Here is a 25,364-nt window from a genome sequence, read left to right on the forward strand (position 1 = left end):
AAGATCAGCCTCGCCCGTCTGAGATGGATCCCATCAGGCATTTCAAGAAATCAAGGCCGTGATACAGAAAGACTTGTTCCCACTGGCAACTATTCACATACCTCCACTTGCCAAGTTAGCAGGCCTTGCGCCTCTCGCTGCCGCCAGGGGTACCTCCGTCGGCTGTTTCCTTTACAATTGTCCTGACATAAGGATGCACGGGGCGTTAGAGCAGCGTTCCTTTTACCATTTCACTTCAGACGGGCCTTCCTTCTGCACTAACTGGGAGCTACGGGGAAACCGTGGCCTCACAGTCTAACAGCAGGACTGTACTCTGCGCATGAAAAGCAACAGAAGTGACCGAGCACAGGACCACGCGATCACGGCGAGCCCAAGCTGACTGGGTGCGGGAGGAACTGGAAGTGCAGCACTGGAGAAGGCAGGCTGCCTCATCTGAACCCACCATGGGCTGGAGAGAGGGGTCAGAGGGTGGAGTGTGTAGTGCTGTCAGGGAACCAAAGTTTGGGTCCCACCACCCATGTCAGGTGGCTCCCAACTGCCTGTGACTCCTGCTGCAGGAGATCCAGTGCCTCTGGCCATCTTAGGCAACGATTCTCACATGCACATACCCACACACAAATGTACATATACACACAATTAAGAATAAAATCATGAACCTTAAAAAATAAAAGAGGTTGGGGATTTAGCTCAGTGGTAGAGCACTTGCCTAGCAAGCACAAGGCCCTGGGTTGGTCCCCAGCTCGAAAAAAAAAAAAAAAAAAAAAAAAAAAAAGCCAAAGAAAAATAAAAGAACACTCTCAGGACTGAGCGGATGATGTTATTTCCAGAAAATGAATTTTCAGATATTCAAATGATGCAACCAATTGAAGGAAAAACCATCAGTTCACAGGGCTCTTCCTTAAATTCAGATGGACAGTGAGGAATCCTGCCAGTTCAGGTAAGCATGGAATCCGGGCCTGACGTGTCACAGGCTCATTTCTTCACGCCGAGGTCAGTGGCTGATGTAGATCACACCCATGAGGCCATCCACAGGACAGCTGCCCACTGAGGAGGTTGGTAACTCTGCACCGGATCCAGCCACCTGGGCTGTTCTGGACGTGGGTTCTGAGAGTGTCCTCAGCACTTAACTAACCCTTTGTTGGTTGAAGGAGCTGGGACTGTTTCTCCACACATGAACTGATCCTAAGAAGAAGAAGAAGAGATGATATTGGCCACAAGCTGTTTGTGCCACAAATGCATTAGCATCACTTTCCTTTGTTACAGAATCAATCTGGCTATAGTTTTCCCTGTTCTGTCACCTTACTTTCTTTCCTTCTTTCTTTCTTTTAATGCTAGCAATGAAAAAAATCAAGATGTGAAAATTAGGGGAAAAATCCATTCATTATATTATAAAAATGCCAACAAACTTAGATTACAAAGTTTAAGTCTTATGTACCAAGAACTAACTGTTGTTCAGAGATGAGCTGTGTGCTGTATGACTGTAGCCCTCGATCTATCCAATAGATATCAGTAGCTATCCCAGTTGGCACAACTGGAGACAAAGGAACGTTTTAAAGACTTATTTTTCTTTTTTACTTATGTGTATGCGTGTACCCCACATGTGTGGGGGTGCCTGTGAGGGAAGAGGAGGGCACCAGATTCCCTAGGACTGGAGTTGCAGGTGGCTGGGAGCCCCATGTGGAAGATGTAAATGCCCACTCCTTTGGAAGCTCTTAGCCACTAATCCATCTCCCCAGCCCCAATAACGCTTTGTTTTTGTACAGAGAGCTGGTGTCAGCACTAGAACCAGAATCTAAAAGTACGCTGGCGTTCAGCCCTAAGGCAGTTAGTTAATAAGCAGTGTCTCATAAATATCTTAAGTAGGGAGCCACCAGTTCCCAGAAATAAACATGTCACGCCTTCCAAGGTTTTACATTAATCAGTTCAATATCTGGTCATTCAAATACGTAAGCTCTTCAAATGAGTAATAAAAAGAATGTCTTTGGGTTGGGGATTTAGCTCAGTGGTAGAGCGCTTGCCTAGCAAACGCAAGGCCCTGGGTTCGGTCCCCAGCTCCGAAAAATAGAAAAAAGAAAAAAAAAAAAAAAGAATATCTTTGTGTTTCCCAACACAGACCTCCTACAGTAATTATTTGTAAACAAAGTCCAGGCTCTGATCTTTCATCCTGGCTTATTCCAGCGACCACAAGAACTTTCCCAGTCACTGCACATCTCCTACAGTGTGATCCCCACAGAGTCAGCCCCTAGCCTGTCCCTGTTGGTCTTTGTCCCATAAACCATTTTAATATAAAAATGAATCATTACATTTTATTGTCTAAATTAATAACGGCTTCTCCCACAAAGTTCCGTGTTTTGGTCCAACACTCATTTTAGAATTTATCCTTCAGACTCCAAAGCTCTAACTGAACTTTGGGTGGGAAATAAAGGCATTTACCCCTTTCCTATTGCCATTCTTTGTTTTTGTTTTTCTTTTTTTTTTTTCCGGAGCTGGGGACCGAACCCAGGGCCTTGTGCTTGTTAGGCAAGCGCTCTACCACTGAGCTAAATCCCCAACCCCTCCTATTGCCATTCTTACTGGATACAAAGGAACATGAAACTGTAACACTGAATCCAGGAACTTTATCTCAAACTGGGTAGATTCTATCGTAAGCAAGGCAATCAATAACATGCAATCTTCTAAAATGACCTAGAGCTCTGAACAAACTAAACTAAATATTAAATGCACGAGAAATCTCAAAAGGAAGAACATCAATGAAATAACCTTCATGATAATTTTTTATTCCTGATTAAGTAGCCAATTTCATTACAAAGCAATTTCTTTATTGCTCTTTCCAAAGTGATCATAAGTTACATAATTTAAACTTGAACAAGATTAGCATACAGTTACTGGCAATTTTTAAAAGCTTTGTAAAAATAGCCCTTCGTTTAACACAGGGTTAAGAAACACTCTTCTAGGGGTTGGGGATTTAGCTCAGTGGTAGAGCACTTGCCTAGCAACCGCAAGGCCCCGGGTTCAGTCCCCAGCTCCGAAAAAAAGAAAAGAAAAAAAAGAAACACTCTTCTAGGCTGGGTGTGGTGGTGATACCTTTAATCCCAGCTTTTGGGATGCAAAGCAGGCAAATCTCTGTGAACTCAAGGCCAGCCTGGTCCACATAGTGAGTTCCAGTACAGCCAGGGCTACATAAAGTCCCTGTCTCAACAAACAAACAAACACCCAACACTCTTCCACACTTTTATATCAGACAGGCTGCTTTAGGCCTTTGTTATTAGCTCACACCACCCATCCCTTTTAATAGACCCCTTACTTTGTCATAAATCACTTTTATAATGAGTGAGCAGCTAGGACACGTTGCCACATCTTCTCCATTTTCCAAATCTTCCTACAACGCAATCAAACAACATATAGTCAGCATCGCCTTTCGTCAACTTCCCACAAACCTCTCCTACGTCTATGTACAAGTCTTTGGTTAGGTAACAGCACAAAGAACTTTCCCCCAAGTCTCATCTAGGGAAACAACAAGGGAGATTAGGTTGGTTCGATCGCCTCCAAAACCCTGGGGTACAAAATCGAGTTCTCTTCTTTAAAAAAGGCTCCCAGGAAAAAAAGATTCTAAAGGTGGGGCTAGGGAGAACAGCGCCAGTAACCAGACCCTGTATCCTTGACAGCTCAGGTTACTACTTTAGGGGCGGAGGTTCAGAAGAACACGTGGATGACTGAGCCTTCCCAGGGACGCCGGAAGCGAAAATGCGCAAGCTCTAGGAGTTGCCGGCCAGCCCTTTAGAGTACCTTGGTGATGGAGAAGTTATCCCCACAGGGGCAGGGGTAGAAATACGTCTCCGTGTCCTCGTCATATTGAAAGTCCTCGATCTCCACCTCGTCATGAAACACCGCCATGGTCACCCGGTCCGGACCGCATCAGTTTGCCTAGCTGCGCCCAGGCAGGGTAGGCCCGGGCGGCCCTCCCTGGAGCAGGAACAGTCACTTCCGGACGCACAGGCGATGACGTAACTTCCACCGCCGCGGCCAAATGGGTGACCTGGTCGCGGTCACCATGGAGATAGCGCTGGAAAGATGGCGCTTCCTGCGCAGTTCTACGTCCACGGCTGCCAACGACCAATAGGGTGAAGGGCTCCCGCACATGGGGGCTACGTCACTTCTGGGCCCGGGGAGTTTGGGCTTGGAATATAAACGAGTGTTTTATGCCGGTGGAGTCGTGTCCTCCATCGCTGGCTTCAGAGAACATTTAAAGAGTTGATAGAGGCTACTCCCTCTTAAGAGGGAGTCAGTGAGACTCAGGGAGCCACACAGCGCCCTCTCCAGTCCTCCTCGACACACAGCGCTCCTGCAGTTGCGTTTCAGGCGACCTTGAGCTCTGAGTGACGCCTGGCCTGTTATGAGTTCCTGCCTGCAGGTACACCGCTACCTCTCTCACCCCAGCCACCTTCTGATACCCCGATTGTGTTGTAGAGGACCAAGATCTGCAAGACAGGGACGAGTTCTAGCCGTATTTTCAATATTCACTGCAGTGGCGGGTGCAGTAGCCATAGAAACATCACTTATAATTATTGGGGGTTTTTTTGTGGGTCGCCTATGCGTTAAATGTAAGTCTGTTGATCCTGGGGTTCAAAAATCCATTTTATCCATTCTTAACATAGATTCAGAGACTGGGCATCTTGCCCAAGATTACATACCTAGGTCATAACGAAGGACTTGGCTGTCTCTAAAGCCAAGTTTTTTATGTGAACTTTAGTTCTTGGTAAAAGGAATGGTGTCCCTGGTAGTGTAGTCAGCGTGCAGTCTCTTCTTAGAAGCTGGAATCGAAATGCAGGTGAGAAGCGCTTTGTTCTGAAAGCTGAGAGGGCTTGTTTGGGTTATGGCCAGGGACTTTGGAGCATTGCTGTATTTATTACTAAGCAAGTACTCATCTCACTGGAGGAGTGCAGCATAACTGGATCAGAGTCTGACGTGAAAGGCTAGAAAATTATATTCTTTGGTTCTTACTACTCTTCTGAGAATAGATCCTTTGGAATCCAACATTTGCACAAGAATTAACAGTTCTGCAATCGCCTGTAGCTTATGTAGTTTACATTTCTAATGGATGCAATGTTTAAGTATGTACAGTTGTTTGCATAAGTTACCAACTTTGTGCATGTTGAAAGGACATGATATTTTGAAGCCTTTTTGAAGTGTGAAAACCTAAAGGCAGAAAAGCCTTTGGGAGGAAAAATCCAGAGCTTAAATAAGTTTTTGGAAGGTTGTTTCAAAGATCTCACTTCCTTTTTTTTTTTTTTTTTTTAACATAATTGGAGATCTACACAGCAATTAGATATTTGTAGCCTGTCTGAGTAGAAGAGAAATCTGGTGGAAGTCTTGTAGATAATAAATACTTCACAGGTAGCCTCTGGGACACAGGAAGGAACCTGATTTTCTAGTGTCTATTTTCTGTTCAGGTGATCTTTAGTTCTTCTGAGCCATTCTTGAATGTGCAGAAATGGATGCAGCTGTTGGTAGGGAATGGCTTGGCAAGTATATCGATCTGTACCCCTGCACTGATGCAAGCAGGGACAGAGGCACAGAGACGGCTGGATCCCTGGAGCACAGTGGCCAGCGAGTGGGTGAGCTCCACGTTCGGGAAGAGGCTATCACCACGTGAGGCTCATAGTGTGTATAAGTTGTTAGGTCTTTTATTTAAAAAGCAAACACACAAAGGGCTGAAGAGCTGGTTCGTCAGTTAATAACACTGGCTGCTCTTCTCAAAGACCCACGTTAAATTCTCAGCACGTACACTGAGGTTAGTTATGCGTCTAACTCCAGTTCCAGGCCACCATTTTCTGGTCTCTGAGGGTACCAGGCATGCACATGGTGCACAGATGTACATGCAGGGAAAATACCCATGCACATAAAATAATAATAATGGTAATAGTAATAATAATGAGTTAGAGAACTGGCACACTGGTTGATGGCACTCATTGCTCTGCTAGAGGACCTGGGTTCGATTCCCAGCACCCACATAGAGGTTCACAACTGTAACTGCAGTCCCAGGGAATCCAACTCCCCCTTCTGACCTCCACAGGCATCAGGCCCACACTCGGTACACAAATACACCTGTAGGCAAACACTCATAAAATAATAAAAAGATTTAAATGATAAATTCTAAAGACATTTCTTTTGACCAGGATAGGAATCCAAACCTGGACCTTCTGCATGCCAGATGCATGCTCTCCCAGCTTAATTAGACCCCAGGTCCTGATCTAAGCTATCCAGACCCATCAAAAACAGTGTTCCTGGGGCTGGAGAGATGGCTCAGCGGTTAAGGGCACCCAACTGCTCTTCCAGAGGTCATGAGTTCAAATCCCAGCAACCACATGGTGGCTCACAACCATCTGTAAAGAGATCTGATTGATGCCCTCTTCTGGTGTATCTGAAGACAGCTACAGTGTACTTATATATAATAAATAAATAAATCTTAAAAAAAAAAAAAAAAAAAACAGTGTTCCCGGGCATCCTAAAGTCCGAAGTTACAGCCAGCTAGCTTTTCTTTGTAATTTCTCAACAAATCGTGTGTGTGTGTGTGTGTGTGTGTGTGTGTGTGTGTGTGTGTGTGTGTGTTTAAAATAGAAAAAGAAGAACTAACGAGCCATTTGTTTAGAGTAGCTGACACTGGGTTCTGGATAACTCTTAGGTGTATTCTGTCATTAGAATAACACAGTGGAGAACAGATGGGGTTTGTCTTTAGCACCAGGAGACAAGGTTTAGGGACTAAAGAATTCGCTAAGGCAAAGCTCAAAGGTCATGATGCCAACTTGGGCCCCTTTAATCCTAGAGCCAGACCCTTACTAAATGACTCTGCTGTGCATAGTCTGGTTCTGGCAGAATGAGAGCAAGCCAGCAGGGCAGTTCCCTCAGTAGGAACCTCTCAGCAAGTTGTAGGGACCTGATTCCCAAACGTTCTTTACACTGTCCTGCCATCGCTGGCTGCTGTTCTGCCAGAAGCTTAAACTGGAGTCTTGACTTCCTGCTTCAACTTGGGTAACCATTTAAAATACGAAGATCACGTCCTTGTTCTGAACTTCCTTCAGGTGCTTCAAGTGTCCTCCAGGTAAGTTTCGTACCTGCACATTGGCCTCCTGTGACCCAGGACACATACACAGCTTCCTGTCCTTCTCACCCAGCCCCTCCCACTCCCCAGGGCTGTTTCTTGCTTGGGCTTTGTCCTTGCCAAGATCTCTGCTGCAGTGCTCTTCACGTCTGCCTGGCTGCCTCGTAGGGCTCTGCCCTCAGCTCAGCTGCCATCACCCCCAGAGGCCTTCACTGATGCTCCCCGTAGTCCCCCATCACCCCTTCCTCCCTCATCATCACCATCTCCTGGCCAGATCCTCTGGTTTGGCCGCAGGCACCTTCATCTAGCACATCAGCTTGCCAATCTGATTTTTTTTTTTTTTTTTTAATACTTAGTGTAAGAACTAGAATAAAGTTCAGAAGGCAACAGTTTTATAAAAATACCTTTACTTACCTGTTGTCTCTCTTGGGGATGGTACTGTTAACAAAAATCAATCTTTGCAAAAGAACAGCTTTTAAAAGTTAGTTTTCCTTAGTTTCCAGTTCAGTTGAGAATGCAAAAATGTTTATTTTAGCAGGAGTTCTAAGACAATAAGCAGAAAGTGTCCACCTTTCACTGGAAGATAAACTCAGTAGGGGATTTGGTCCAGAACGTCACATAAAGTGAATCGTCTTTCTAGGCCTTTCCTCAGCACAGCACCAGGTCAAGCTGGGCAGAACCACAATGAGAAGCACTTGTGGCCAGTCAGGAAGGACAGCCACAGACAGCACATTGCAGCAGTGAGGGAGGTATTTCATGGGCTGGGTACCTGTGTCACAGGAGTTGACTCCAGCCAAGGGAAATCAAGGGGCAGCAGCAGAAGAGCAATCAAAAAGAAACATCCACACGAGGGAAGGCTTAATGATGGAGAGGAATTGGGAGTGGGGGCCTTTGATTGTAATGAGGCCACTCCCTTTGATTGGGGCTGGGACTCAGACCCAGGGCCTGTGTGCGTGCCAAGTAAGCTCTCTACCACTGGGCTTCACACTTTTAGCTCTAAAGGAGCCTTTTCTTTTGCAAGTAAGACTTGAGTTACTGTCTTCGTACTGCAGGAACTTTGTGGAAACTTCTCTGAGTTCTGGCTGGTGCGAATCTAGAGGTCTCAGTACAGTACTGTGTCAGCCAGCTGAGGACTCCCAGAACCTTATGGGTTTCTAAAGTAAGTTCTGCTTGCTTTCAGTGACTAACACTGGTTTTGGGTTAGCACATTTAAAGGGGAAAAACTACCTTAGCAGTCTCAAGGTTTCCAAGTGCTGGGAAGAAAGGCATGTCCCATCATGCCAAGACCAAATCATTGACCAATTTTACTTTAAAATGCCCTTGCATTTATGTATTTATTTATGTATTTATTTATTTAACTGTCTTAGGGTTTCACTGCTGTGAAAAGACATCATAAAGAAAACTGTTTAATTGGCGCTGGCTTCCATTTCAGAGGTTCAGTCCATAATCATCACAGCAGGCAGCATGGCAGCGTGCAGACAGGCATGGTGCAGGAGGAGCTGAGAGTTCTATATCCTGATCTACAGACAGCAAGGAGGAGACTGGCTTAGCTTGAACATTTAAGACCTCAAAGCCTCACCTCCACTGTGACACACTTACTCTAACCAGGTCACATCTCCTAATACTGCCACTTCCTGTGACCAAGCATTCTAACACATGAGGCTCTGGGGGCCATCCCTATTCAAACCACCTCAGCTACTTATTGATTTGTGTGTTGGAAGTCAAAGGGCAATTTGTGGGAATTGTTTCCTCCTTCCACTATGTGGGTGGGTGTTTTGTTTTTATGTCTGTGGGTGTTTTGCCTGTGTTTGTGTAACATGTGTTGGTATCTGCAAAGATCAGAGATGGGCATCAGATACCCTGAAACTGGAGTTACACATAGTTGCGAGTTGCCATATAGGTTCTGGGAATTAAACCTAGGCCTCTGGTAGAACAGCCAGTTCCTTTAATCACTGGAAAGCATCTCTCTAGCCCCCAAACTCTTTTTTACCTGCCCTTAACACAGTCTGGCATTTCTCTGTTTGTCTGAAAATGATTTTAAATTTCAGTTCCATTTGCCCAGGCAGCACCATGGCCCATGTCTTGATTCCTGGGTTGTCTCGAGGCTCTGTGGGAGCCATCTGCACTCAGGCTGCTTCGTGGGCACTGCCTGCCCGCACTCTGCGATCCCTTACCTTAGCCAGGTGAGTTGTCAGCCTTTGGGGTCACGTGGGTTGATTCTCAGAGATCTGATGTGCTGATGGTTTGGGGGTGGGAGGGTCCTTCAAACTCAAGAGAGACAGATGGCATGCAGGCTGCAGTGTGCATGCCATCAGATTGGAAACTGTTGGGTGTGCAACTTATCACTGGTAGAGTTTCAGTATTTCGTACAATCCACAATTAATGGTATTTTCAGTAGCCATGATTTGGCGAGGTGGCAGGGGAAGCTAGTTTTATTATTTTATAAGGATAGTGCTTAATAACCCAATTTTTCCTTCTTTTAAAAAGCGTAATGAAATCCAGGAGGAAAACTGACCACCTAGAGAGAACCGCCACTGTCCTCCGCCGGGAGGTTTGTGTCTGTGGGGCATGGTGGGGTTCCTGGCTTGGCTGCTTACACACTGACTGGCTTATAGGAGAGGCTATAGGTGAGGCTGGACCCCATGAGGGTCAGTCAGGGAGATTTTATCCTCCTGAGCAGAGCATTTGTAACTAATTAGAAAGCAACGGCTGAGTAGTACTAAGGTTGTCCGCTAAGTTTGGCCTGAGTGAATGTTTCAGTGAGGGAGCCAAGCCGTGTCTAGGCCCCCTCCTCACAGATCCGCTGCAGGAGAGGGGACTTGTAGAGCCTACACATTGTGAAGGGCTTACCTGTTTTTCCTTTTTTTTGCCATTGTGTGTCAAAGTCCTTGTTTATCCTGCTTTGGAAGCACCGTCTAGCTCGTCAGAGCACTGACGTCTGAGACAGAAAGGTGGTTGAGCTCGTTGCCCCTCCCCTGCAGCCTGTCAATCATGCCCAGACTGTAGAAAGCTAAGCTGCCACCTGAGGGTGCCGAGGCCTGGGAAGTAGAGGATCCTCACCTTTATCCCAGTGAGTAGCCGTTTCCGTTTCAAACACATGCAGGTGTGTTTAGTTTAGTGTTGTCCATCTCTGTAAATCAAGGAAAATCCTGTGTATATGCACTTCTACAAACATAGTCAGAAATTATATTGTTGCCATAGTTTCATTTTATGTTTCAATATAAGGAGACACTTTAACAAATAGACTTTTAGGCCCTACTATTAAAACTTAAGTTTGCTTCAGAGAATTGCTTTGGTACATTTTGTTTTTGTTTTTTTTTTCTTTTTGAGAAGTATGTAAAGCTGATTCAACAGAGTAAGTTAATAGGCATAGATGGGCAGAAGTGTGGGGACGTGGAGGAGGGTCCTGTGATCCTGGTGCAGGACGGAGAGAGGCTGCTGTATGCTCTGAGGTGTGATTGAAAGGGAAGCAGCTGGTACTGAGGAGTCAGGAGTCCAGGACTACAGTTCTGCTCCTGGTGCTGTCTTGAGGGGAAGACATTTCCAACCTCATTTCCCCCTCTTTATGTCTAACTTTTACTTTCCCAAACAGAACGAGAAGTGGGAGGAGGGGAGGAGCTAAGGAAACTAGATGATCCCTGGGGCAAGCACCTCAGCATTGTGGGTCAGGGGTGACCTCAGTCCCCTCCAGAGGGTCCTCCCAGCCACAGAGATGGGGTGGTAAAGCACACGGTAACAAACAACACACACTTGCTGTGGACCAGCAACACTAGAAGTGCTTCTGTTTGTATTATCTACCTTAGTGCCTCTAGCAACCCTCTGAAACAAAGGTGTCACTGGTTCAGTTCACAGATGAAGGCAGTGAGGACACTAGCCTGAGTTACCTGGTGGCTGTAGTGCCAGCATTAAAGTCTGGACTGCCTCACTGTGGCGCCCACTCTGTTAGCAGCTGTGCTCTGCTTCTTTGTGTAAATGCTTCGGAGCTGTTCAAGGTAACGCCAGTGGCATCATATGCCATGTCTGATGAAACAGGAAGGTACTAGAGAACTGAACAAAAGGCTAGCTGGTAACGCAGACTATGTCAGAGATAGAGGTTAGGTTTGGGAGTATAGGTAGAAGGGACATTGCCTGGTGACGCTAGTCTGTAGGGCACTAAGGCGGAGGACAGCAAGCTCCAGGTGGCTGTGTAGGGAGACCCTGTCTTTAAAGCTTCAGGCATAGGGAGCTGTCATGAGGCTCACCCACGTGTTCTCCAAGACAGGAGGAAGAAGGGTTACAAGGAGCAGAGAGAGAGGCAGGGGGTTTACAGCAGAGGACCGAGGATGAAAGTTCAGGGGCTATTTGAAGTAGTAAGAATTTTTCTAGTGGGATTTTTTAAGTGCTCTCCCACCGAGAGTTGGTTTAGACCTGGGAGTCCTGTTGAGGAAAAGGCCAGACTGCACTAGCTTCAGGGTCAGGGGTTTCCACAGCGTCCCTTGGTGGAGCTGGCTGGGGGCCCTCTGGTGAGGGGACTGTGTTTGATCAGCTCCTGCCCAGTGCCACAGGTGGGGTTAAACAGAAGGAAGTTGAGGGGAGTCATGTCTGTCTTCTGCCCTTGGTAATGCCCAGGTTTGGAGAAGGAAGAGGACAGAGCAGAGTTGGGGTGAAGGACATGGAGACATCTTTACATTTTTTTTTTCTTTTCTTTTTTTCCTAGGCAAGCGCTCTACCACTGAGCTAAATCCCCAACCCCACATTTGAGGGGGTGCTAAGGATGGGATGACCTTCACTGAGTAGTTCCCAAGCCACTCAGCAAAATCATCCCAAAACTCCCAGGAGGAAAGGGCTCTAGGGTATTATTGCTTTAAGGTCACAAATGCTTACATTTTAGAAAAATAAAACAAATTAAGACATAAGCACACGAACCAAACATGGTGGCACACATATTAATCACCGTTAGGGAGCCAGGGCAAGTGAGTTCAAGGCCAGCCTGATCCACTTAGTATCAGGCCAGCCAGAGCTGCGTAGTGAGACCCCAACTGAGAAAACAAAAGGCAAGAAGGAAGCACATGATTACAAACCCAGTTTCCTGTTTCTTTGCTCTTTAAAAGTGCGTGATGCTTTCTGTGAACGTCTGCTGTTAGCCACAGACTTCTTAACTCAGAAGCAACTGCGGCCTCCCCTGGCCACTGCTGAAGGGGACCTCAGCACATGACAGACTCTCCAGGGTGCCGACATCCAGATGGATCCCGCTTACCTCGTCCCTGTGAGGACACTTGTACTCAGAGTGAGATAGCACTGTAGTCAGTCAGTCTCAGGAAGTTCATTCAGTTTGCACACTTGGTGCACAGCAAAGCCGTGAGCGCTGTGCCTTGTTGGGCGGTTTTCCAAAACCACGTGTCTCTAAGCCCCAGACGTCTCTGCCTCAGGTCATGGCTGCAGCTAAGGTGTGTGAGATCACTCACGAGTCTCCATCAGTGAAGAGCCTCCGTTTGCTTGTTGCTGATAAAGACTTTTCCTTTAAGGCTGGCCAGTGGTGAGTGCAGTGTCCCTTGTCAAGTGCGTGGTGTGTGTATATGAAAGTGCTGTCAGGCAGTAAGTATACTTTCTTCTGGAAAGGACTTCTCCACCAGGAGAGAGGAATTCTGGGTCATTTCTGTTTGGGCATGGACAACTTGATTCCTTTTTTGGTTGGAACCCATGTGTCCCTCTGTCTGTCTGAAACCTACCTTTTGTAGTCCAGTTTCATACGAAGCAAAGTGCTGATCTGGGGAACCATAACTTGACAGTTGTGTCTGCAGATAGTCACCTGATCTGCTCCAGTTAGGGTTGCTGAGCACTGATGCATTTCCAAAAATTAGTCTTTGTTCAAATAGAATAGACAGAGTGGCTGAAAAGGGCCTTGGCCTCAAACTCGGAGGTCTGCGTGCACCACTACGCCTGGCCACCTTATCATTTTGAGAACCATCCTTCATTGAACCTAGCACTCAAGTTAATTAAAAAAATGCTAGCCTTGCATTCTTGGAAGTTCCCTGTCTTTATTTGAACGGATATTGGTCCAGTTTCTCTTCAGTGTCTGATTATCAGGGTAATAACCAGCTTCGTTAGAGCCAGTGCACAGTGTCTTGTCTCTCCTGTTTGGGGTAGTTTCTCAAGGGTTGCTTTTGATTCTACTTTAAGTGCATGTGGCAACTCCCCAGTGGTGCGGCCTGAACCCAAGTTCTTACTGTGATGTTTCATAGTTCAGTTCTTTGAGCTTGTGTAGATCATATCAGGTTTTTCCGTTTCTTCTTGGTGCATCTTTGATAGTTGATATCTTCTTTTTTTTTTTTTTTTTAGTTCTTTTTTTCGGAGCTGGGGACCGAACCCAGGGCCTTGCGCTTCCTAGGCAAGCGCTCTACCACTGAGCTAAATCCCCAGCCCCGATATCTTCTTAGTAGTACGTGGTTCATCTAAATTACATCATATAATAATTCTTCATAATATTCATGAAGAATTTTTTATTTTTGTAAGATTAGTTATACTTGTTCATCTTTTATTAATTTAGCAGTTGATGTTTTTCTTAGTCTAACTAAAATGTTACCAACTTTGTCTCATCGCCTGCTGCTGACAGGTTTTAAATTATTGCAACAGTGATGGTTTGTTCGTCCGTCCTTTTAGGGTTGATTTCTTCATCCCAGGAGTCTCAGTGGTTGGTGGGTTTTCAATTTGCTCCAGTCCCCAACGGCTAGAACGAGAGAGAATAATAGAACTGGCAGTGAAATACACGGACCATCCTCCTGCTGTCTGGGTTCACAATAAGGTGAGCGAGCAACCACTTTAAACATAACTTTTTAGTGTGTGTGAGTATTGCACCTGCATGTTTGTTTGTGCACCATATGTGTGTCTCTTTCCCTCAGAGATGGTCAGATTCCCAGGAATTGGAGCCTCTGATGGTTGTGAGTTACCACTCGGGTGTCCAGGACTAGGCCTGAGTCCTCTAAGAGGGACAAGTGCTCTGAACTGCGGAGCCATCTCTCCAGACCCTCAACTGACTGTTAAATGTGGAGGTCTGAGCACCTCTGCCTCTCACTACGTTTGTGTTCTGCTCAGTGGGTTCACCTGTAACAAGGGTTCACCTGAGGAACAAGGGTCCTGAGTGGCGGGTGTCGAGTGGGAGGACCAGGGATGAGAAATAAACTTAGGCCAAGGTCTGCTGGCAGTCTGTTAGGTACAGCACCCTCTATACTGATTGAAAGGGAAAAATGCCCCAGGTCAGCCAAGGTAAGCCAGACACTGTTGGCAAAAAGGACCCCGGATACCTCAGACACAGCTGCCTGAGGACTGACAACCACTGCCCAGGGGGAAGAGTCGGGTTACAGAAACCACAACCTTGCCTCCTCCCAGGCACTGGCTCCAACCTCAGGCAGGCCCTAGCAAATTCATTCCTGTACAAGGACAGAGTTAAGTTCCCTTTGTCCTTTCATCAGGGCCTCTGAGAACGGCTTAGGTCAGTCTGGTCCCAGTACTTGGCATGGGATGCACAGGGTGAAAACTCACACTGAGCTCCCCAGGAAAGGTGGGGACGCAGAGCCTTGTTGGGGAACAGTTTTTAAAGGATTGGTAAAAGTTTTACCTAGCATTCTATATGTGTTGAAAATGACCTTTGTTAAGTAAATAATCTTTCCGTGGCCATCCTAAAGTAAGGAACCCCAGCTGTTCCAGACAGTAGAGCTGAGTCTGTGGTGCTCCCTCTGCTATGCCGGCCTCTTCACAGCCGGTTCTGAGAAGGTCCAGATCTCACCCTTGCTTATGCCGGGTGCTGTGTCCCGAGGCTTACCCTTGACCCTGCACACAGTGCCCTCCATACCTGTGAGAACACAGGGACAAAGTGAACCTCAGAAACTTTTTTTTTTCTTTCTCTCTCTCTCTCTCTCTCTCTCTCTCTCTCTCTCTCTCTCTCTTTCTTTCTTTCTTTCTGTCCCCCCTTGTTCCTTACCCTACATAGCGTGGCTTATGTGTACATACAACCTCCATCCTATTTTAGCCCTTGATCGTCTCCGTGACCAAAGTGTGCCCAGAAATGCAGCGCTGTCTCGTTCCCCCAGCCCCCAGGAGGTAGTGACAGTCAACAAAAAGAGAACAGAAAACAAAAACTAACTTTATTCTCATCAGCGTGTTTTGAGAGGTTGCAAAGAATTCTTGCTTGTGTGGGAACTGCGTGTAAGGAAGCCAACAGGGGCAGATGTTACCGGAGCACCAGGACAGATACGTGGGGGCGGGGGGACGTGGAGCATCGTTCAGCAGAGCAGCTGGGAGAACAGGTTGAGTGTAATGGCTGCAGTTTAGCTTAGTGAGGACAAGAGCTACCCAGAGAATCAGAAATAAGCCATATTTGTAGCAAGTAACATGCCCTTGTTTTGGGCAGTGAAAACTTGCAAACTAGGTCATTCTCTTGATCCACCCTTTAGTAAGAATCATCAAAAAAAAAAAAAAAAAAAAAGTTGTAAAATTATAAAAGTTCTTTTACCTTGAACTAGATCTGGCACCGCAGTGCCCCAAGATATCTGATTCTCCATCCCAGTCAGCAAAGCTTCTCACCTGTTTTGCTCCATCCCATATCACACCACTGACGGCTTCTCTCTGAGCCTGGCAACAATCTCTCCACCCATCTAGTTCACCCTTTTTGTCTAATTAAAAAAAAAAAAAAAACAAAAACTTTTCTCTCAGATAAAAGCTGAGCACGGGGGTGGGGGTTTGGCTCAGGGGTAGAGCGCTTGCCTAGGGAGGCCCAAGGGCCTGGGTTCGGGCCCCAGGTCCAAAAAAAAAAAGAAAAAAAAAAAAAAAAAAAAAAAGCTGAGCACAACTATTATCATTTTGTAATTAAAAGCATAAAATATATCTAACACCTAGTCCAACATTTTATTAGTTAAACAGAACATTTAGTTATCCATTCCAGCTTAAGAAAGGCTTAAAATTTATATTATATCCTGGCTAGCTTGTATACTATCTGATAACTATCTAATAAAATATGTATTTTCAGAGTTAAACAGCCTGATAGGCTATGAGACTACAATCAGTCTTCAGCCCCATCAGAAATCTGAGAATGACCAATAATATCTATGCACATAGGAAGCCTAACACGGCTTCCAGACCTGAGAGGTTATAGAGACAAATCTCCACTAGCACAGTCCTCTGTTAGCAACATGTGAGGGCAAGTCTTCAGCCTTCTGGCCCAAAACCAACTGACAGACTCTTGAAATACAGAAACCTCGAAGGGCTGATAATTCTGACTCGGTAGAGATTATCAGTTAACAACTATTCTGCATAAAGTGTCCCTATTTGGACAGTATTAGTCTGGAGGTGAAATGGGCAGTTTCTGCCCAGTGGCTGCGTAGCCACAAAGTATTACCTCACCTGGAGGTAGAGATGCTCAATTTCTCTGTTAAATCCGCCAAAGGGAACTGTTAAGAGCAGATATGTCTCAACCAAAGATAAATAACTTTAAACCTCATATTTTGTGGATTTCTGATGTTTTTGAAAACCACCTATCTATATAAGGTAACCTGGACTGTTGTCCGTTAACTATCTTATTACCTTGAAGCACTCTTAACAAACTTAGAGCCATGAATTTGCTATTTGGCCCTTAACTCACATGTGTAATCAAGTCAGAAGCTTGTAATGGCATCAATAGAAGGACTGGCTCTAAACCTTGTACCTTTAAACTTTTTTTTTTTTTTTCCGGAGCTGGGGACTGAACCCAGGGCCTTGTGCTTCCTAGGCAAGCGCTCTACCACTGAGCTAAATCCCAACCCCACCTTTAAACTTTTTTAACAAATTCTATACCAAAGCACAGATATGATTTTAGCTTAGTTACCAAATGAGATTATGACTGTACAACTCAATCTAGTTAATTCCTCCCTGTTAAATTACAACCATTTCTGAATGCCTCATAAAAACAACCTTAGAATAACCACTTTCAGCCCCCAAAAGCCCAGGGAATCGGGGTGATGACTCTTCAATAACTTCTTCAAGCTGTACATGGGCATTGAGATGTCCTTGGGGGTAGGCGGTAGGGAAAATGGAACTGAGGTGCCTGTCTTGACTGGACCCAGCTGAAAGGCCTTGAGATCAGGAATCCAAGCAGGTACATTCTCCAAAATATAATTCTCAAGATAAAAGTTTAGAATAGAGATATCTTTTTGTTTGATTCTCTTGAATTTAGTTCTTCAGGCAGTCTCCCTCTCTCAAATCTCATCTGTATGACTCTGAGGTTTCCAGAGCCTAATCACACTTTTTAAAAACATAAAGACAAAATCTTTCTCTCAAAATACTGTGTTCCTTAGTCTGTAACCAGAAAAGCTTGTATCTTTTTTTTTTTTTTTTTTTTTTTTTTTTAGGAGCTGGGGACCCGAACCCAGTGGCAAGCGCTCTACCACTGAGCTAAATCCCCACCCCAGAAAAGCTTGTATCTTGCATTCTCTCCTAGAACAATAATATAACCATAAAACTCAAAAGTCACACCCGTTATGAAGGTTAAACAATTTTTTTAAAAAAGGAAGTAAGCTAATTAGTGTTAAACAATGAGCCTGATAGGCTTTTGTACTTTGTGATATCAGGAAATAAACCCAAAATTCTGTGGAGCCCAAGTTAAAAGAATCTGAGCAGGGTTGGGGATTTAGCTCAGTGAGCAAGTGCAAGGCCCTGTTGGTTCCCAGCTCCAAAAAAAAAAAAAAAAAAAAAAAAAAAAAGAATCTGAGCTTCCTGTTCTGGTAAATAACAAAAATAACCACAAACCCTCGCTGGCCGGCATCAACGAGCCATATGGCCTTTAGCGGGGTAATTCATAAAACAAACTAAACACCTTCTATCAATTCTAATATCAATAAGTAAGCAATTTATCAAACCAGGACTTTAGCCCAAAATATATTGATCTGTCAAGCTCTCTACCCGTAGCCTCAGATTTTTATTTATTTATTTATTGTGAACTTGATGGAGGAGAGAGTGTAAGACCCACGAGTAAGGCTCACCTCTGGATGCGTTCTGAGGCCATTCCCAAAGAGGATTAGCCAAGGGTGGAATAGACTCCCTGAATGTGGGTAGCCAGCACCCCATGGGCTGAGCGGGGGAAAGATACAATGCAAATGGGAGAAACCCCCACCTGGGCATTCTCTCTCTCTCTGCTTCCCGGCTGCCATGTGCTCAGCAGATTGGCTCTGTGTCCTTCTGTCCACTGTGCTTCCCCACAGCCTAGAAACAGTGGTTCCAGCTGGTTGACCACGCACCAAGACCTCTGAAGCTGGGAGCTAAGAGCAAATATTTGTACCTTTTCGGTTGTTTTCTCAAATAGTTGTTCACAGCAACAAACATTCGACTTAACAGATTTAGTCTGTGCCCTCAATCACTACAAATTGGCTTTGCCCATGTGAACAGTCTGTGCGTCACTCCGAGGTCATCCTGACTGTCCTGTGCCTTGCAATGGTGCCTTGCGGGTGACCAAGAGCTCTGAATCCTAAAAAGCCCTCCGTTGTATTATGTGCAAATGTCTGTGTTCTGAATATTCCCACAGTGGCTGACTCCAAACTGCCAGTAAAGAACAGCTCACAAAATTTAGCATCAGTTCATTAGCCAGATCCAGGAAGCCACAGTTATATGGGACATCTAGCCCTATCCTCTGGGTGCCACTTAAGTTCCCAAATCACTGTGACAATGAAAAAAATGTGTCACAGGTTTCCAGAACACTCCTTCAGAGGCATCTGGAGTCAAGTGTGCTGTAAGTGACCTCACCGACTACTGGTGTATTACACGGGCAGGCCGGTGTGACACGTGGCCTGCATATACAGCCTCCTGCTGCCTTTCTGGCTGCTAGAGGGAGATGTGAGCAGACAGCTGTGTGGGCCAAGCCTGCACACTAGTCTGACTGGGTACGCTCAGCTCAGGAGGGAACCCCAGGGCCTTACAGCGTGAGGGCACACCAGTCCCATCCAGTCTCTCTCAGCTCAGAACATGGGAACATGACTAAGGAAGGGATGCCTACCCCAGAGGTTGCCCTGCCTGCGTCCACAGCGGTTTTGTCACCTCAGCCCCTCACCTGTGATGCCAATGGCAAATCTCTGAAGCAAACCCCCCCTTGCTTAGACCAGAATGGCTATGTCGTATGGACCACCAAGTTGGAGCGGCAAATGGCGCACATGCTGGACAAGTAGAATCAGGCCCCAGGGCTCTGGGAGAATTGAGAACAAGCTGTGCAGATCACCCCAGATATTGATAAGCAGACAGAAAGTCAGCCCGTGGTTTCACGTACATAGACGTTTAGTCTGACACTTGCCTTGCACAGGACCAAAGGATCTTTTCTTTCTTGCTTCAGTGCACAATTGACTCAGAAGTGGCTCTCAGAGTAGGTGGAGAGTTCTTCTTTGACCCTCAGCCCACAGATGCCCCTCGAAACCTCGTCTTGATTGCTGGAGGGGTTGGGATTAACCCCCTGCTTTCTATCCTGCGCCACTCGGCAGATCTCCACCGGGACCACGCAGAAAAAAGAAGAGGCTATGAGATAGGAACAATAAAACTGTTCTACAGCGCAAAGGACACCAGCGAGCTCCTGTTTAAGGTAAGATGGCAGATATGTCTACAGTGCACTCCATGCCCGTGTGTGAAATCGGGTAGTTCATAAACAGCAGGTGACATGGCATGATGTGACGGGTGCTAAGAGGGCTGCTGGGCTGAAGGCTGATGAGAGCTCGGGGCAGGAGGAAAGGAGTGTGTGCGGTCGGGTGTGCAGCCAAATTAAAGTGCATATGAGAAGGCAGTAATGAAACCTGTTACATTGTATGCTAATTAAACACTGAAAAGTCATACAGGTCATAGGACAAGGAGGCATGAGACCTAAGGGACTGACTGAAGTAAAGGGAGAAGGGTGGGGTGAATATGGCTGAAGTGCCTGATGTAATACCAGAATGTATAAACCAATCATCCAATGGAAATGTCTTCTATGAAGCCCATCACTGAAGAGTGAATATGTACCAATACAAAGAAATAAACGTAAAGGGAACGTGTTTTCTTCTGTAGGTTCAGATTTCTCTGCAAAGGTTCACACAGAAGCCTTAGCAAGGCTTAATCAATTCAAATGATAATTATCAGATAATAGTCCACCCAGGACAGTTAAAAATGTCCCCAGCTAAGTCACAATATAAGATGAGATTTGGGGGTGTTGTTGTTACTTTTCTATTTCTATGATATAACACTGTAACCAAGGCAACCTATAAGAGAAAGAATGTTTAGCATGGAAGTTCTGGTTTCAGAGGGTTATAGTTCATGACCATCATGGCGGCAGGCAGGCAGGCAGGCATGGTTCTGAAAGCTCTCATCTTGAGACACAAGCAGGAAGCAGAGAGGGTAACTGCAGTGGGATTTGTCTTTTGAAACCTCAAAGCCCACCCCAGTGACACACCTCTAATAAGACCACACCTCCCAATCCTTCCCAAACAGTCCCACCAACTAGGACCAAGTACTCAAGCATAAGCCTGTGGGGCCCATTTTCATTCAGTTCACCACAGTGGGATAGAATCTAGAAGTTAATGGAACAGAAAAGTCACTAGGGCCAGGCATGATGTCACACCTGTAGTCCCAGCCCTTGGCATGTGTCTTAGTCAGGGTTTCTATTCCTGCACAGACATCATGATCAAGAAGCAAGTCGGGGAGGAAAGGGTTTATTCAGCTTACACTTCCATGTTACTGTTCATCATCAAAGGAAGTCAGGACTGGAACTCAAGCAGGGCAGGAAGCAGGAGCTGATGCAGAGGCCATGAAGGGATGTTACTCACTGGCTTGCTTCCCCTGGCTTGCTCAGCTTGTTTTCTTATAGAACCCAAGACCACCAGCCCAGGAACGGCATCACCCAATGGGCTGGGCCCTCTCCCCTTGGTCACTAATTAAGAAAATGCCTTACAGCTGGGTCTGATAGAGATATTTCCTCAGTGGAGGCTCCTTTCTCTGTGATAACTCCAGCTTGTGTCAAGTTGACACACAAAACCAGCCAGTACAACATGGCAAGGCTGGAGATAAGGTGTTTGTGGCCAACCAGCAGATTGACTGCTAACTTGTCTACGTGAGACTCTGTCTCAAAAACAAGAGGTGGAGGTGGTGGTGGTGGTGGTGGCACCACCAGGTCGTGGTGGTTTTGAGACATTAGCCCTGACATTTGCTGCGTAGACCAGATTTGGCTTGAACTCAGAGAGAGCCACCTATTTCCGCCTGCCACATGCTGTGCGTAAAGGCTGTGCCACCATACCTAACTATAGTTTATTTTAACTGTAGCTTGACCCAATCAATATGTTTGTCATTTCAGAAAGATATCCTCGACTTAGTACATGAGTTTCCTGAGAAGATTGCCTGCAGTTTTCACGTTACAAAACAGACGACCCAAATCAGTTCGGAACTTAAGCCTTACGTCACAGGTGAGTCCTCTAAAGAGAGGTTTATTTTTTGACTAGCTGCACAGTTACTGGATGGACAAGCCAGCTGATTAAGAAGAGGTGTTTTTACTGTTAGAAGTCACCTGCTGGGAATCTCATTCTTGGAGAATTGATATGTTCAGACTTGGGTTTACTTATTATAGATAGGTTTCCTACTATTCGTATTAAATGTGTATTTTTCACAATTTTTAGAAGTCCTTGCTATCATCGTTTAACATATAGTCAAAAAAATAATAGTCTTGGCTTTGGTTGAGTCAGTTCCGTATGCTAGTAATCGCTATTTAAATTATTCAGTTTTCCTATTTAGAAGGAGTCTTCAAAGTTATTTTATTTACCTTTTGTTTGTTTTAGATTTTTTTGAGACAAGGTCTTACTGTGTATCCTCAGCTAGCCTGGAACGCAAAAAGATCCACCTACCTCCCTTTAAATGCTAAGATTAAAGGTTTGCATCAGCACACCCAGCTAAAGTTATTTTAAGTGTGTGTGTGTGTGTGTGTGTGTGTGTGTGTGTGTGTGTGTGTGTGTGTGTGTGTGTGTGTATGAAGACCAGAGGACAGCATTTGGAGTTAGTTCTCTCTCTACCCGTGAGTCTGAAGGCAGTTTTCCTCTCCAGAGGTGGGTAAGCTCTGCTTGCCGCAGGCCTGGGAAACCCGGAGAGTCTGGGCTCACGGTGCTGCCTGTGAACACCGACGCCCAGCTGTGGTTGGTCAGGATTCAAACGTGCCAAACCTCATTTGGTGTTTTTCTGGTTTTTTGGTAGATGGAAGAATAACAGAGAAGGAGATGAGAGAGCACATTTCGGCAGAGACTCTGTTCTATGTCTGCGGCCCACCTCCAATGACAGACTTTTTCTCTAAGCACCTGGAAAGCAGCCACGTTCCCAAGGAACACATCTGCTTTGAGAAGTGGTGGTAGGAGCAGGCACAGAAGTCCTGAGAGCCGCTCAGGACAGTGAGAAGGCAACAGAGTCACATGAGAAACTTCCCGCAGACTTCGTTGGTGGCACTATTTTTCACTATATTGATTTTTATTTCATTAATTATCCTATGATAGTTCATTATTACAGAATTTCTGACCTCTGGGGAAAAGAACATGCTCAACCCAATTGTAATTAAAAGATTTACTGATGAGCTGCTGGCAGGATGACAGGCTGAGAGCCAGATTTGAGATGGCCATAAAGGAGGGTGTGGGGAAAGGTTTGCCGAAGGGAAAACCACGGGGAGGCTCACGGTATCTATGCAAGCAGACAGACTCTGGCCTGTTCTGCTGAGATTAAGTGGGTAAAGCAACTGAAAACAATCTGGGTGTCTGCACACGCAAGTTACAGAAGCTGACAACGGCCTCCATAGCCAGGAGAAGCTCACAGCGTTTCTGGGGACCCCTGAGCCAGGCTGTTTTCTGGGACCCCGTCTTTCTGGAGTTTTGAGTCTATGGCGAGCAGTCATCAGTACTAAGATGGAGGGAGGCCTAGAAAAAAATAGTTTCTCGGGTTGGCCTTTACACCACGAACTGATTAATACAGGTTTTTCTTTTGCCCTTTGGGGGCAAATTAGTCTAATTACATTAATTAAAGGAAAGTGTGGGTTTTGTGTGAACTGTATACTTCTCTAAATTATTGGACAGAAATTCATAAAATTTATGTTTACTGAATTTATAATTTTAAATACATTCTTTATTTTGAAATGTCTTCATGTTTATTGCTTCGGTTTTCTTTCCCTATGAATGGCCTGGTACACCATCAAGAAATGAAAAATCACTAGGAAAACAGCTTGGGGTGGGTGACCATTTTGTTTTCCTCGGTGTCGATTCCCTGAGTAATCGTTATTGTCAGTTGTTCTGTAACGAAGCCTCTCTGCACCCTGTGCCCTGCCTTATGGCTGGGCAGGTGGCGTCTTGTTTGGGGCAAAGGTGTTGGTGGCTGCTCTTTCCTTTGAATCCCCTTCAGTGTCTGGGCCAGCTGCCTGCTGAACTACGCCTAGGACTGGCTGCAGGGACAGTGCCATTTCCAGGACCTGCACCTCTGCTTTGTTGTGTTTTCTTGTTGTTTGTTGTTGAGGATTCTGTGTAGCCCTGGCTGTCCTAGAACTGTATCTGTAGACCAGGATGGCTTCAAACTCTAAGATCTGCCTTCCTCTGCCTCCCAAGTGCTGGAGAACACTGGGTTGAAGGCACGCACCACCACCAAGTCTGGATGGGGGAGGGGTTACCAGAAGCTCATCCCAGCCGCTATGATAAAACTGCTAAAGGAAGAACGTTCTGTCTGTCTCTGTTTAGATTTGGAGAGAGAAAAAGCCTAAAGTTCATACACTGATTGAAGCAAAATCTTGGGTCCATGGCCTCAGCCCAGGGAAGTGAAAAGACCCTAGGCAAGCCCAGTGCTGGAGACCCGGGAGGCCCAGTGGAGATGCTGGCAGACTGCCCTTAGCCCTGTTGCTGCACACAGCCTAGAAGCCTGTGGCCTAGATGTAGTTCAGTCACGGGACCTAAAGAGAAGGCATCACCATGCAGCCTCTGCCTTGCTTTGAGTTTTTCAGGTTTAAGCAGACTGAACTGAAGTTATGTCACCAACGGCTGCGTTCACTCTGAACTGTGCGTTTAGCATTGTGAGGACATTGTAAAGTCACATCACAAACTGAGGTGTTACTAGGTGATGTCTTTGGTCACCAACCAAACTACTGACACTCAGTGCACAGCCTTGTTATAGCTCATACCGAGTAGGAGGGATGGGCTGTGGGTCTGAGGGGAATGCTGTTCACCCCAGGAGGTAGTCATCGGCCTTTGGGGGAAGAGACCTGTGAGAAGCTCCAAGCTGCCTCAATGCTGTGCTTTACTGATCGACCCCCCCAAGTGCCTTCTGAAGGGTGGACTTAGAGCTGAGCTCTCAAGAGACAGGGGAGGTGCTGAAGAGTTGGCTCTGCTTAAGAACATGAGCTGCTCTTCCAGAGAACCTGGACTCGATTCCTAGCACCCACATGGTGGCTCACACCCGTGTAACTCCAGTCCCAGGTTGTACAACACCCTCTTCTTTCCTCCTTGGGCTACACATTTATGCGGTGTACAGACATGACGAAGGCCCAACACCCATACACATTACAGTCAGTTCTGAAAAGGAGGCCCAGCATCATACCAGTGAAATACAGGAGTGTGAGGTTAGCAAAGGGCTCCTGCCAACCGGCAGAGGTGGAGTGCAGTGGAGGGAGCAAGGGGGACAGAGGAAGAGCCCATCCTAGGCCTCTGACACGAGTGGCTGCATGAGATGCAAGCATAAGGGTCCACCCTGCCTCGGGCCCACCAGCACCCTGTCGATCCTGCTGTTGTCTGGAGGCCCCAGCTGTGCCTGACACCCTGCACCGGCTGTCCGTGTTGGGAACGACTGAGGTGGGCCAGGCTGGGGTCGTTGTTGGCCTGCACTTGTTCCTTCTGGTTCTTTCCTGATGCTAAGTGCTGAACAGCATATTCTGGTCTGCTGGCCGAGAACGCCTCAGTGTCTTTGCTGCCAATCAACATCTCTGGTATTCAGTCTGAGCAAGCCAGCCATGGCAGTTTGCAGTCTGGAGTGCAGCAGGAGTGGAGACCAGGGAGAATCTCTGTGCTGAGCTGCTACAGATCTCCTGGGGAGTTGACGTTGACCAAGGTGTCCGGCTGATTCTTGCTTCTAGAAAAAGATCCACTTGTACCTAAGTAAAAGCAAGCCCTGATTCTTCTATGGGCTTTTTTAAGGAGACTAAACAGTCATACAACCATCATGGTTGTCAATGCTCACTTGCTGTTATTTCTAGTCAGAAAACCTTTCAGGAGGCTGAGTGGAGCTGACTGTGTTCACTAACTTGTTC

At 46.1% G+C, this 25,364-nt stretch overlaps 2 protein-coding genes across 3 annotated transcripts; one reads left to right on the plus strand and one right to left on the minus strand.

Moving 5' to 3' along the window:
- Positions 1-797: 797 nt before the first annotated feature.
- Positions 798-4,002, minus strand: Dph3 (diphthamide biosynthesis 3). Of its 2 annotated transcripts, XM_032918920.1 has the most exons (3): positions 3,787-4,002; positions 3,305-3,379; positions 798-1,182 (listed from the first exon to the last, which is right to left on the minus strand). In XM_032918920.1, exons 1-3 carry the CDS (start codon positions 3,892-3,894, stop codon positions 1,117-1,119), a joined length of 249 nt encoding a protein of 82 aa, XP_032774811.1. In that variant the 5' UTR covers positions 3,895-4,002; the 3' UTR covers positions 798-1,116. The 2 variants fall into 2 exon arrangements, with proteins under 2 accessions (XP_032774811.1, XP_032774813.1); XM_032918922.1 differs by lacking the exon at positions 3,305-3,379 and having other exon boundaries at positions 3,787-3,934.
- Oxnad1 (oxidoreductase NAD binding domain containing 1) lies at positions 3,750-23,218 on the plus strand. Its single transcript, XM_032918919.1, has 8 exons — positions 3,750-3,943; positions 9,162-9,282; positions 9,587-9,650; positions 12,508-12,614; positions 13,739-13,880; positions 19,425-19,667; positions 21,405-21,513; positions 22,292-23,218. The coding sequence occupies exons 1-8, from the start codon at positions 3,880-3,882 to the stop codon at positions 22,444-22,446; spliced, it is 1,005 nt and encodes a 334-aa protein (XP_032774810.1). The 5' UTR covers positions 3,750-3,879; the 3' UTR covers positions 22,447-23,218.
- Positions 23,219-25,364: the final 2,146 nt, after the last annotated feature.

The sequence above is a fragment of the Rattus rattus genome, chromosome 13 (assembly GCF_011064425.1).
Source record: "Rattus rattus isolate New Zealand chromosome 13, Rrattus_CSIRO_v1, whole genome shotgun sequence".
Classification (NCBI taxonomy): Eukaryota; Metazoa; Chordata; class Mammalia; order Rodentia; family Muridae; genus Rattus; species Rattus rattus.